The sequence below is a fragment of the Coloeus monedula genome (genome assembly GCF_965178545.1).
Source record: "Coloeus monedula genome assembly, chromosome: 7".
NCBI classification, from domain to species: Eukaryota; Metazoa; Chordata; class Aves; order Passeriformes; family Corvidae; genus Coloeus; species Coloeus monedula.
Window position 1 is genome coordinate 40,058,020 of NC_138787.1, and position 13,498 is coordinate 40,071,517.

General features: G+C 51.2%; 1 protein-coding gene across 4 annotated transcripts in view; it reads right to left on the reverse strand.

Moving 5' to 3' along the window:
- Positions 1-11,573: 11,573 nt before the first annotated feature.
- Positions 11,574-13,498, reverse strand: part of ACVR1 (activin A receptor type 1) — a 48,353-nt gene continuing 46,428 nt past the window's right edge. For all 4 annotated transcript variants that reach the window (XM_082285337.1, XM_082285335.1, XM_082285334.1 and 1 more), the window contains one exon: positions 11,574-12,887. In XM_082285337.1, the coding sequence (XP_082141463.1) occupies positions 12,753-12,887 (135 nt within the window). In that variant the 3' untranslated portion in view covers positions 11,574-12,752. The remainder of the gene's footprint in view (positions 12,888-13,498) is intronic.

The window sequence follows — 13,498 nt, forward strand, 5'->3', positions numbered from 1 at the left end:
AAAGACATACATGGTTTTCAAGGATGTTTTTTCTGCTGTTATTGCAACAGGAGCTGAGACTACACACCAGATTCTTGGATGAGTCCCACCATGAATCAGGGGCAGGATGACTTGATCTTCAGAGAAGAAAATAATCTGCCTGACTTACCTAAAAAGCAACATTTTCTGCCTTTTAGTTTTCAGTGTAACTGCCAGAAAACACACAGAACAGGCAGACACACCATGCAATGAGCTTACGGAGCAGTAAGAACAGAGCCAGCACCTGATTCCCAACAAACCAGCACAAGAAGATGGGTTTTGTGTGCTTCCACCGCTTTGCCATCATCAGCATCAAGTACATGAATTACTAGATTATTGAGGAACAAGTGCGATACCACAAGTGAACAAGAGGTGGAAGAATAGGAGTTTGAACACCAGCTTTATGAGGACTGGTAAGTAATTTCAACCCATTGACAGACACAGTGCAACTTCAAAAGTTAAATGGAAAGAACTGAACATTTAACACGAGGCCACTGACACCACGGGCTAACAGAATTGAACTAAAAACTCTGGGGAACAAAGCCCAGACCCACTCTCTCTCATGAACCACACAAGGTTCTACATTTCAGCACAGACTTTTTACTACACAAATTAACAGGGCATTAATCTTCCACTAAGTCATAATCCATCTCTACTCACCATAGTTAGAGGTAGAGCATTTCAAAATTAAATTGGAAAGCAAAGATCTAAGCGGCCTGATGGGAGGAAATGCTGAATATCCAGAACATTTCCATCTTTGATCATTCTGTATGGTCATTCTGTATTGTGCCCTTCTAGATAGGCTGTCATCTTATTTCCAAATAACAGGTCTGGAGTTCCCACGACTGCAGGCTTTCCATACTGCCTGGGTCCCCTGCCTCAGGCACAGACCCCAGTGCCAGGACACAGCTGCCCCTGGGCCACCTCCGCTGGGAAGGGATGTTTCCACACCACAGGACACATACCTGGACCTGACTGACTGGACTCAGGAGGGTCCCAGGTGGCAAAAGTTTCACCATTGGACAAAGGGGCTCAAAGGAGATCCTAGAAATTACAGACTGGCTGTTTCCCATTGTCCAGCCCCCTGATGGTGATGGAGCCAGGACAAAAACCAGAGAAGGTACCAGTAAAGGTGCCATAGGGTGGGTGTGGGTCTGGCACAGCCCCTTTGTCTCCAACTGCACAACTGCTGGGAACTGACCACGGCAAAGAAACTGCTGCCACCTGGCAGAGCCACTCTGATCTTCACCAGAGTCAGCCTGTTTCTCTGGCAGCAGCTGAGGTCCGAGGCAGAGAGAAACAGCAGCTTCACCGTGCAAGCCTGTGGCACGGGAACGTGGGCTGAGTGCTCCGGGGAGATGGAGAGGGGAAGCAGTAAGAAGGTCACAGGGGTTGCTGAAGGCTGAAGAAGTAGGACTGACTTCAGAGCATTGCAAAAAAATTTCACCATGGAATCACAGAATGGTTTGGATTGGAAAAGCCCTCTGAGACCGAGTCCAACCGTTTCTCCATCACTGCCGAGGCTGCTACTAACCCAAGTCCCCAAGTGCCACATCCACGTGGCTGTCAGATCCCTCCAGGGATGGGGACTCCATCACTGTCCCATGCTGAGGGATCAAAAGCCAGAGGAGAGTAACATCACACAGAAGAACAAACAGCCTCAGCTGTGCACAGGCTATCAGCACACTATCAGCCATCCCTGCTGGGAACAGAGGGCTGTGCCTCCCTGGGGAGCGCTGGACAACTCCTCAGCTCATGGAGAGAGCACAATCAGGAGACACCAGGAGAAGATCCAGCCCTGTTCTGCCATGTGGGATCAGATGTTGTCACCCACCTCAAAAAGGCACAGGAGAAGTGCAGACAGCAAAGGGATCAGACATAGATTAAGAAACTGGGCTGTCACGTCAAAGGCAGTTCTGGAGAGGTGTGAAGGTTCTATGAAGAAATCATAGATCACACTTAGAAGATGAATGGGGTCAGGTACTCACCATTTCACACTTACTCGGGAAAAGCTCAGCAGCCAAGGCAAAACCCAGCAGGGAGGAGGTGAGTCCAGGCATTGAAATTAATATTAACAGGGCAGAGAATGGGCAACAACACCCAGGGAAATTATTTTTGTTGTAATAAGCTGCCAAAGGACATTTTTAGCTTTGAACTGGCAAGGTATCCTTGGGAGGGTTGTGCTTTATGGGACATGAGTGACACAGCAAAGCACTGCAAGTGCAGGGATTTTGTGCAATACAGCACATGCACAGAGCTGGAGAAGGACCTGCTGGCCCCAGTCCATGAGGGGCTGAGGGCAGATCCAGTGCAGGGCTGTGGGTACAAACTCCATGGGGAGGCAGCTGAGATAACACAGGGCTGACAGCACTGACCGACTGCAAGCCTGGAATTGCTTGCATAAGAGAGTCCCCAGCACTGAAAGCTCCTGAAGTCACATCTGAGTGGTTTGACAAGGAATTTTCCATCCAGACAGTCACACTAAGTGTCCCCTCTATTGCCACACATCTGCCTGTCTGGTCTGTACATACCCCCTGCCTGAGCCAGGCTCTGGAACAGGGTAAGGAGAAGAGAACCCTGCACTGCCCCTTTGGAGAGCAAAGCAACACAGAACTTTTATATAAAAAACCAGTCAAAGCCAATATGATTCCTTAGTGCTCTGGACTCTCCAGAGGGAAGTGGTGATGGCCACGGTGCTGGCAATGCTCCGGTTTAATTCAGACACACCAGGAAAACAAGGGCTGCACGGGGCTGCCTGCTCCTGAGGTTCCCTTCCAAACCTGGACAACAAAACTCTAGAGAAATAAGGAGAAGAGCTCTTATGGAGCAGGTGTTACATCCTGTGGAGGTACCAGAGATTACCAGATGCGCAATACTACACAGAAGTACTTCACAGCCCACAGCTGAGCTTTGTTCCTCCCCCCTGCCCAAAAGCAGAGATTCTATGAGCACCTGGATGGGCCTCTGGGCACGGTCCTTCCCTGCACTTGGGGCTGTGACCTCCCCTCTCAGCAAGGTCCTAATGAGCATCACACAAGGAAACTGCTCTGGTGAAAACACGGAGAGAAAGGCAAAGTCCAGTAAACCTAATAGAAAATTTGTAAAATATTCTGTGATACACTGCCTTGCTTACCGCTGGTTTCAGAGTGCTGCTAGCGAGCGCGGGTTTAGGTTTTAGAGGGACGACTGAGGGGAGGGAGTGTCTCAGCACCCGCCGCCCGAGAGAGGACCCTGTGCCGAGGGGCCGGACGTGTTCCGCACCCTGCTCGGAGCCCTGCGAGGCGCCGGCAGCGCCGTCCCGCCGGCGGTGCGGAGGGGCGGGAGGAGGCACGGGCACCGCACGGCACCGCGACAGGTCCTCTCACTGGGACCGATGTCGCTCTGAGGATCTGCCCCCGAGCAGATCCCCGGGCGCCGCGGGAACCCCCGGGGTGGATCGGCCCGGGATGGCGTGGGAAGCCGCAGGGATCAGGGATTCCGGCGCGGAGCCGCTCCGATAAGTCCTCCCTGACCCAGTTCTCGGTACGCGCGGCCGTGATTAAAGGCACCGAGAGCCCGAACCCCCCCCGAACGGCGGCGGCCCCGCCGGCACCGGGCAGCGCCGGGCGCACGGCGGGGATGGATAAGCGGGGTTCTAGCGCAGCGCTCCCGCCGATCGCGCGCCCCGGCTCCCGGTGCCGCTCCCGGAGCTCCCGGTGCCGCTCCCGGTGCCGCTCCCGGTGCCGTTCCCGGTGCCGCTCCCGGAGCTCCCGGTGCCGCCGTACCTGCGCAGAGGGACACGGCGGCGCCCAGCAGCGGCAGCGCCGCCCGCAGCGCGGGGCCGGGCGCGTCCCGCATGGCCGCGGGGCGGGTGCTGCTCCCCCGCCGGTGCCGCTCCCCGGCCCCGCCGGGCCCCGCCGCCCTCGGCTTTAGCGGCACGGGGAGGGGCCCGGCCCGGCCCCGCCCGGACCCCCCGCCCCGCTCTGCCCCCGCTCCGCTCGGCTCTGCCGCCCCCCGGGACGGGCAGCGGGGCCCGGCCGGGCGGGGGTCCGGGGCAGCCCCGGGAGCGGAGAGGGGACGGCGAGGGCCGCGCCGAGCCCCCGCCCCGCTCAGCCGCGGCTCCCGAGGCCCCGGGGCGAGCCCCCGGCCCGGCTCAGAGCGCCGGGCTCCCGCCGCAGCCGCGCAGCCCTCGGGGCTTCTGCCTGCAGAGATGCGCAAAAACAGCCCGGGAAAAGGACGATTTTTAATCTTGGGGGTTTTTGCCAAATCTCCATCAGTGCCTTTTGGCACCTGCCCCGGGACTTCTCCGTCAGGCTGCACCGAATCACCCACGAACAGCAACGTGTTGGAACAGTTTGCAGCGTTTCTGCAATATCTTGAATGGGTTTAAACTAAAAGAGATTTAGATTAGATGTTAGGAAGAAAAGCACTGGCACAGGTTGCCCAGAGAAGCTGTAGCTGCTCCATCCCTGGCAGTGTCCAAGGCCAGGTTGGACAGGGCTTGGAGCACCCTGGGATAGTGGAAGGTGTCCCTGCCCATGGCAGGAGGGTAAAACTGGATGAACTTTAAGGTCCCTTCCAACCCAAACCATTATAGGATTCTGTGATTACACCACCAGAAGCAAAAATAGTGACTAAATTGTTTTTGAAAGAAAACAAATTGCCCTCCACCATGGTACAGACACAGCAGAGATGAAACCCCAGTAGTCTGGGATCAAGCAGCTGTTAAACAGCACCAAAAAAAGCTGCTCTTTCTTTCTCTTTTAAATTGTCATTCAAACATATCCTGGAAAGATGCTCAGGACTTCCATGTCACCCCATCCTCAATTAATTGTGATGGGAATTGCAACATCTTAGTGCAGTGAAGTCCAACATCACTCTCTCACAGCAATCCCTATGAGTTGATGTTCTATTGCACTGAAACACAGCACAGCAGAGTATTGCACACCTCACTGCTTGGGAAATACTGCAGAGGGGTTAGAAAATACCTGCCATGATCTAATAAAATATATGAAGGTTTGGGTGTCAGAGCAATAAAACAATAGAGGAAAAATTGCTACTCTTTCCCTTCTGAAAGCCTGGAGCCGGTAACTGCCACGTGCCTGCACCTGCTCAGCCATCCATTACTTGCCAAGTACCTGTTAAGCCATATATTACTTACCTGGAGATCCCAGCTGGCTCTGGGAACACCAGGAGAGAACACTGGATCCTCAGCAGCACCCAGGCACTGCTCGCCCTGCTGTCAGATCAAACAAACGCAGAGCTGGTCCCGGCAGATCCGTGTCTGCTTCTGCTCCTTCTGAAGTCTTACAAACAATTCACTTTATTTGCTCAATGCTACTAGAAAATGTAAATATAACTCGTTCAGATTCTGGTTTTGTTCATGGCATGGAATTATTCTGCTTTTCTGTGTAAAGGAAGACATAGAAGTAGGAATTATGTACTTAGTTTTTCTTCAGTTTAAGAAGGAAAATTTATAGAACACATTTACTCACCCTTTGCAGAAATGATGAAAAGAGTATCTCCTGCACTTGTAAAGGAGGAGAATCAAAGCTTTTAGAAAATTTTATACATATATATATATATATATATATGAACGTTTCTAGAGAGAAGTTGGCAGCACATATACTTGCAAGAATTAGTTCTGATTAAACCATCCATTCTGGTTTTAAACCAACACTTCTGATTAAGAAAGTGCTTCACTCTTTTTTTTTAACAGCATCTCCAAATATACTTTTTATCTCACCACAGAAAGAAAAGGGGAAGGATTTTTCCTAGACCGTTCTGTTTCAGCACACGCATTCAGGGATGCAGGAAAAGTGTTCCAGACTTCTCTGTTCCAGTGTAGGAATGGAGCAGAGTCCTGTGATTTAATGTTCATCCTCTATGAATATCCTCCTTCTGTATCCCACAGTCTTTGGAAAACCTGTTGAGGGAACTTAACTGCCCAGCAGGTGACAGAGCCAAACCCATCTCTGCCCCACTGCTGAGATATGAAATATTTGCAGCCAACCAGTGGATTGGGTCGTGGTGCTCAGTCACAGGGGTGAGAGCAGAAAGTGACTTGCAGAGCTCTGGAACATTCTCCAGCTGCCAAGTCCTACTGCCTTCTCCGTCGTATGTCTGATGGCAGCCTCTATTGTAACTTTAGTTCTTGTTTGGACCAAATCTAGAGGGAAACATCAGGCTGAGATGGTGCACAAAGATGATGCTGGTGGTTTTCCAGCTACCTCCATGAAACGTTACAGCTGCAGTGATTGTTCCTGACGAGGACCCACAGGACTGACCCTGAACCACACCATGGAAAACCTGACAAGTCAGGTTAAAAGCCAGAGCCTTCCTTCTCACAGAGTTCCTCACTAAGGCGTGGCAGAAAGCGTGGCTCAGGGATTTGGGGGTGCATGGTGGTGCGAGTGAGGCTCGGTTGTTGTTAGTGACAGTTTTTTAATTCAGCCCACTTACATCCTTGTTTTCAATGTTCCCTTTGTGTTTAGGCTGTGAGGAGTCTCCTCTGAGCTGGCACCTGGCACGATCCTGCCCCACTGCTCTGGACACTTGTTCTGCTGCAGAAGCAGATGGTTCAGCAGTAACAGACAAATTTAAACACCGACTAAGCACCAGTTTAGAGATACAAGCATATTATACATCACATATTCCTGGAGTAATGGACCACTGGACTGGGTAATTCCAATGACTGACGACATGTTACGAACAGCAGCGTTGCAGATACTGCTATGCCAAAGCTGGAGCATTTCATGTGGGACTTCAATACACAACTGGAAGCTGTAAGGCTTGTTGACACAAATCAACCCATATCACTTAGAATGACACTGGCGTGTGTTCACATTAAATATCTGACAAGTTCCTCCATTTCCCCTCTCACTTCTGCATGAAAGAAAAGCAGCATATCAGAACATGGATCACACTGCTCTGTCCCACCTCTCTTGGGCCAGATGCTCCATCAGCTTTCTCACACACCAGGGGCCGTGCTGTTGGTGTTACCCACTTTAAACAAGGCTCTTCGGGAAGAAGAAAAATCCAGGTGTTGAAGCTGAGCACAGCATCAGCTTTTCATTTTTTTGAGCGGAAAAGGTTTCAGCACAGTAACCAAGACCTGGAGTTGCTGACACTGATACCAGTATCCAAACGTTGTTGATTTTAGGAGTTCAAGGTAGTTTTGTGACGGTAAAAGTGGACAGTCACTGCACTGGAGAAGGTGGTCAGTGCTTGGGTGAGGGCTGCAGTTGGAGACAAATTATTAATTACTAATGTTAGGTAATTTTTAAAAGCCACCTCAGAGGTTCAGCTGCTTCATCACTCGTGCAGCTCACAGGGGTGAAAAGCCCGGACAAAGCCCTGGGCACACACCGGAGCTCCCCAGCAGGCACTGCCCACGGCGGGGGATGGAGCAGCATTCCCGGGATGCTTCCCCGCAGCGCCGGGGGTGCCCGCCCGGCACGGACACGGGGCAGGAGCTCTCTGGCCAAGGACGGGCTTTTGCCAGCCCTGGGGGTGCAGAGCCCCGAGGGAGGGATGAGGGTGACACAGGGCAGCGACTGCAGCGCCAAGGGGGACAATGGGCTGCGTCTTTTTAAAACAAAAAACCAACCCAGCAACTGACACCTCCCAGGACTGAGAGCTGGCAGACACTTCGGTGTGTTGTCTCACAGGCCACCATAGCGAGGACCACGGCCCCAGAGCCCCAAGCAGTCGGGCTGGCACTTAACAGGGGGACAGTGAGCAGGTGTCCCAAACCCCTGGAAGATCCCCCCACAGGCCTCACACAGCTCCTCCACACAGGATCCAGGGGCTACAAGACAAGGCCATGACCAGCGAGAAGCTGCATCCATGGAGCAGGGCCCAGGCTCTCCTCCACAGGCAGGGACCTGAGGTTCCTCCTGCAGCCTCTTCCTCCAGCATGAGCCGCATCCAGCAGCACTCGGCCCTTCCTGGCAGGCCCTGGCTTCTGTCCTGGCACAGCTCCGTGGCTCAGGCACTGAAGGGTGGTGGGATTTTTCCTTCTAACTGGGAATGTAACGCCAGTGTGCTATTCCCAGGTGAGAGCACCGGTCGCAGTACAGCAGTAGCTCAGCTTTGGATAAAACACTTACTTTTCCCACACAGATCTTATCTTTAAAATGAGTTCTGTGTTTGAGATTCTCTCTCTATAAATGGAACAGCACCTGGAATGTCTTTGCTTCCCTTCTCCAGTGCCAACCACTGCACCAAGGCTGAGCATTTTGTACAGCAGACATTTTGCCTCACAGGGAAGAGAATTGTCCCTATCAAAACAGTTTAATCCAGGTAAATAAAATTCTGGAAGGCTTCATACGGATTTTTGATGGATAATTCCAGCCCAGAAGGCCCACAAGGGAAGTTCCAACTGAGGGGGAGGACGCCTTCAGTGACTTCTCTGCAGCAATACTAACTGGGGTGTGCAGCCTCAGGCTGCTCCCAGCAGCTGCCCATCCCCAGGACGCCTTGAAGTGCCACATATTCCTGACCAGTAACAAACAAGCCTTCTGCATATAGAACCACCGAATCACAGGATGGTTTGGGTTGGAAGGCACATTAAGGCCCATCCCACTCCACCCCCTGCCATGGGCAGGGACACCTTCTGCTATCCCAGGGTGCTCCAAGCCCCATCCAGCCTGGCCTTGGACACTTCCAGGGATGGGGCAGCCATGGCCTCTCTGGACAACAGAGAAATCAAAAAAGAAAAGCTACATTTCTTCCTGTACCCCTCTAAATCTGAAGCACCTCTGGTTCCATCCAATCTTCCTCCTCTAACTGCTGGGGATTGTCCCCACCCACAGGACAGCTGAACCCCACGGGCAGTGCTACTCATTAGAGCTGTTTTTCCACGCCTCCTCTCAGCAGGCTCTGATGCCCAGCGAGGCACTGCTCGAGCAGCTCCATCCTGGCTGGTGCAGTGCAAACCCGCCAGACACATGAATATTCAGCTCCAGCGAGGGAACTGCCTGTGCCATCGCCATAGTAATAAATGCAGCGACACCCTTACTGCAGCAGATTATATATAAGAATTCCAAATCTCTTTAGAAGATTAGATTTTGTGGAGGTACTAGAGGAACACTGATTAACGAACACGCTGGAAAAACAGCGTGGCAGGCTGGGGTATTCCCTTCACATGGAACCTCCCCCACGCCCAAGCCCTCACACCTCCAGGGAAAAGCAGCAACAAACGTTCTCCTGTGACTGTCCAGACACGTGGAAATGAGGTTAAATCACACAGACCACAGATAATCCTTCCCTGGCTGTCACCGAGCTTTCCTTTCTCCATTCCCAGGCCTGCCACACTCCAGTTCCCAGGAGAGAATACAGCCACTCCTGCTGGCTTGGACAGCACAGACCTTGACTATCCTCAGCAATAATTGTACATTAGGAAGGCACAGTGGTGAATGACTTACCCCAAGTCGAGGGATGAGAACTTGCTAAGGAATTACTCCTAATGATTACTTTCCACTTCATTTTCTTGATTCACATTTGCCAAATAGTGACCCAATTCCAACACACACACTAGCTAACACTTCAAATAGTTCAGTCGATGCCTGGACCAAAAGTACTTCAGTAGCAGGGGGTGAAAGTGAAATGTGTTTAAAATAAACCCTGGATGCTTTGCTATGCAGAAGGCAGTCCTCGGAGCAGCAGCACTGACCGTGACCTTGCCCAGCACATCCAGGAGTGCCCAGGACTCCCAGTACTGACAGACTCTGTTACCCTGCCAGTGGCTTTTCTGGATAATCTTTACTTAAGACAGGATAAAGAGTATTACTGGGGTGTTCCTATGGTTTGTGGTTTTATCCTTTAGTCCGTTATTCCCTGTGTGTTCAGAGAAGGGCAATGGAGCTGGGGAAGGGGCTGGAGCAGCAGGAGCTGGGAGAGGGGCTCAGCCTGGAGAAAAGGAGGCTCAGGGGCACCTTCTGGCTCTGCACAACTCCCTGACAAGGGGGTGGAGAGAGAAGTGTGCATGTTCTTGCTGCAGGCCCCATAACCTGCAGCAGCCCCAGCACAGCTGACAGCCAGTACCCAGCACTGGGGTTGGAAAAGCCAGATCCACAGGGACCACTGTGGAGTACATGGAGCTGCTCCCAACCTGCAGTCAGTGCTGTTCTAGAACACAGCACTTTGCAGAGGATGGCTACAATGCAAAGAAGAGCTGGAGCAGGTATTTAACAGGACCATCTTCCTAATAGCCAGTAAGATGGTGAGACTCCGTGTGGCAGCGTTTGAGGGACGCAGCGCAGCTTCTGCCAGCACGGCCAGAGCTGTCACCAACCATCAGCACCACAGGTTGTCTCTCTCCTCCAAGCTCTGCATGGGAAAACACTGGAGAGGTGGAAACTCCAAGCAAAAACTTGACCATAAACTCCACACTCACACTGCACACTGAACTGCCACCTCTGCCTCTGTCTCCTCTGTCTGCAGTGCCACCTCCTGTCATCCTGGACTGTCCAGACATCCCTGCCGGCCTCACCCCAAGCCACCTCCACAAAGAGCCTGCCTTGCTTCCCAGTTGGTTTAAATCCTGTTGCCTGTTCCATCTCGTTACAGAAACGCTGGAGTCACACCAGGCACGGGGGACTGCAGAGCTTCAGGCAACGCCCACTATCAGTCACCAGCAATGCAGCTCCTCACCCTGCAGCTGTACTTGTCACCAGTGACCTCCATCCACCCAGCAGCTTCAGCCCACCCCCGATTCCCTTGTGCCACTGACATCCCGTCCCTCCCAGGCTGCACCTGTGTCCCAGTCAGCCCAGTACACAGCTCACACACACACACCAATTTAAAGCAAACCAAAACACAGTCAGGCATTTGAATTCCTGTTACAAAGAGAAAAGTTCATTGGACCCCACTTTTCCTATTTTTTCCTCATCACATACAATTACACAGTTAGAGACCTGGCAGCTGGTGCCAGCTCAGGCTGCTCTGCAGAGCTCCACACCATGCCGTCTCTCAGCCCCAGGCAGCACCTACCCCACACACTTGGCTCCTATTCCTACACTAGTAATGTGGAATGAGGCATTCCTCTTGGCTGGAATGGGACAGGGAGGATGGGGCTGACAGGGAAGTTACAGAGAGGCAGCAGAGCAGGACCTGGCAGACTTGAAGCGCTGAAGGGAACTCAGAGGAGTGTTTTACCCCAGAGAGAAATCGTGTCCAAGTGGCTGATCACTGCCCTAAGCCTTAGATCACCTGGGGAATTCCAAGCTTACGAACAAAGGGGCTCTTTTCCAAGGATGAGAGGGCACTGCCACTTCCTGGACACTCCACTGGCCTAAGGAAGGAGAGGTGTGGAGAGGCCCAGGCAGAGGGAACCCTTTGCTGCCAACAGAGCTGACCTCGTCCCCGCAGGTGGGGATCCTGGAAGGGAACTGGAGGACACAGACAGGGCCGGTGTCACGTCCAGGGAGAGCCCAGCACCTCCCTGCTGCACCTTTAGAGCCCCAGCACCTTGGAGGGGCAGGAGCACCACCAGGACCCTGCGGGTACAGCCCAGGGTCCCCATGGCAGCACCTGATCACTGACAGCAGTAACACAACTCAAACACTCTGTGCTTTGACTTGAAAACATTCTATTTAATTTATACAAATAACTACTAAATAGAAAAAGTAGATTAAAACAAAATAGTTATTTTTCTGGCAGAGTTTAAATGCATATTATATAGCTTAGAAGAAATAAAATGCATTTTCCCCACAGCATTCATGACCTAATATTCTAGTTAACTCCTCCATTGCTTTCCTTTCCCAGATCAGTAAGATGCCAGACGCAAGGTCCTGTGGGAAATGGCTATATATACGTTCCATATTCCAACTGAAAATATGGTACAGACCACACACCTACAAATGTGAAGCACTTAAAATGTGACTATCAAGTTGTAATATGATAATACAGAAAACAATTCATGTTTCAGGTTATACGGTGTTACAAAAACGTCTGTGTAAGAAATCATGAAAGAGGCCACATAAAAATAAGCTTTAACTTTATGCACTTATTTTACAGTTTAAAAAACTGGCAAGTGCACTAGTAATAAATAATTTGCAAGTTTTGGATAAACAAGAAATTCCTAATGTTCAGCATTATTGTAAACATCAGTACACATGTAAAATGCAGCTAAAGTCTGACAGTTACATTTTCAGTTTACCGAATTCTTTTCCTATTACTCAGGCAGAGATCAATGCAGGATACAGCCAATCATATTTTTGGCAAGTCATGTCGTTAAAATTAACAGTGACAGTGCAAGTAAGGAATGCAAAGAATTCCTAGTGCAATAAAGAAGAGAAGCACAGGCAATATTGCTGATTAAAATTTACCACTTCCATGTGTTCACCCTGGGAGTGATTAGGAGAATTAAAATAAAATTTAAAAAAAAAAAAAAAAGAAAGAAGAAAAGGGAAAAAAAAGGAAAACAAAAAAAACCAAAAAAACAAAAAGAGAAAGAAGAAAAGAAAATAAAAGAAAAAAGCTGTTCAAAGCCATTGTTTAATGCCCTGATCTTGTCTTAGGATTTCTCTGTCTTCCTTCAGGCCACTACCTCAGCCACAGCACATCCAGCTGAGTCCTCAGCGCTCGCCCAGGTGTGCTCCGAGCAGTCCGGACGTCCCGCGGCCCCCCCAGCGGCTCCCCAGAACTCCCGCTCCAAGCAGCCCCTGGGGACCAGGGGTATGAACTGCCTGGCCAGAGCCCTCTGGGCCAGCCAAGTGCCTTCCTGTCAGGAGAGCACCACGACGAGAGGGTCAACAGTCAGCTTTCAGTTTGTCTAAGGAATTGTCAATTTTGGTCAAAGTCTTTTTGATGCGCAGGGCTGTCAGTCTGGCTGATGGGTTCTGGTACCAGCACTCCTTCATCAGCTTGGCAAGGGACGTCAACGTCTGGGGAAGAACAGAAACCACACAACACGCAGGTCAGTCCACAAATAAGCCAAGGAAGCACGGGCTGGGGCCAAGCACTCACACAGAGAGGTTCTACTGCCTAATGAATGCTCCATTTTCAGAGTTTCCCGCCATCTATCAAATACAGAGCTTTCATGTTTTGAAAATCTCCTGAAGTCTGATAACTTGAGTAAACCAAGAACACAACTGGCCTGTGGGCTGACTGGAGTGACCAGCTAGTGTAACTTCAAACAGTTGAGTGTTGGGAGTTTTTTCTAATTAAGAAAACACTACACAGATGAAACCAGCTCCTGCAGACCCTGGAAGGCAGCTGAGAAGGTGCAGAAGTTCTGCCTGTGATTTCATCATGCCCAGCAAGGTTTAACTGGCTGGGCTCCCAGCACAGGGCACAGCTGGCACCCGACCCTCAGAGACAGGCCCTCTGCCCTGCCCAGCCCTACAGATTTCAAACTAACTTCCGCAGCTTCAGGGGTAAGGACAGAACAGCTGGGCAGCCTGGAGAGGCCAGACTGATACTGATGAAGAAAAATAAACTTGAGCATCAGTCTTTCAAAAGGAACAACAGCCCCTGTCTTGCAGGCAGGAGAGAC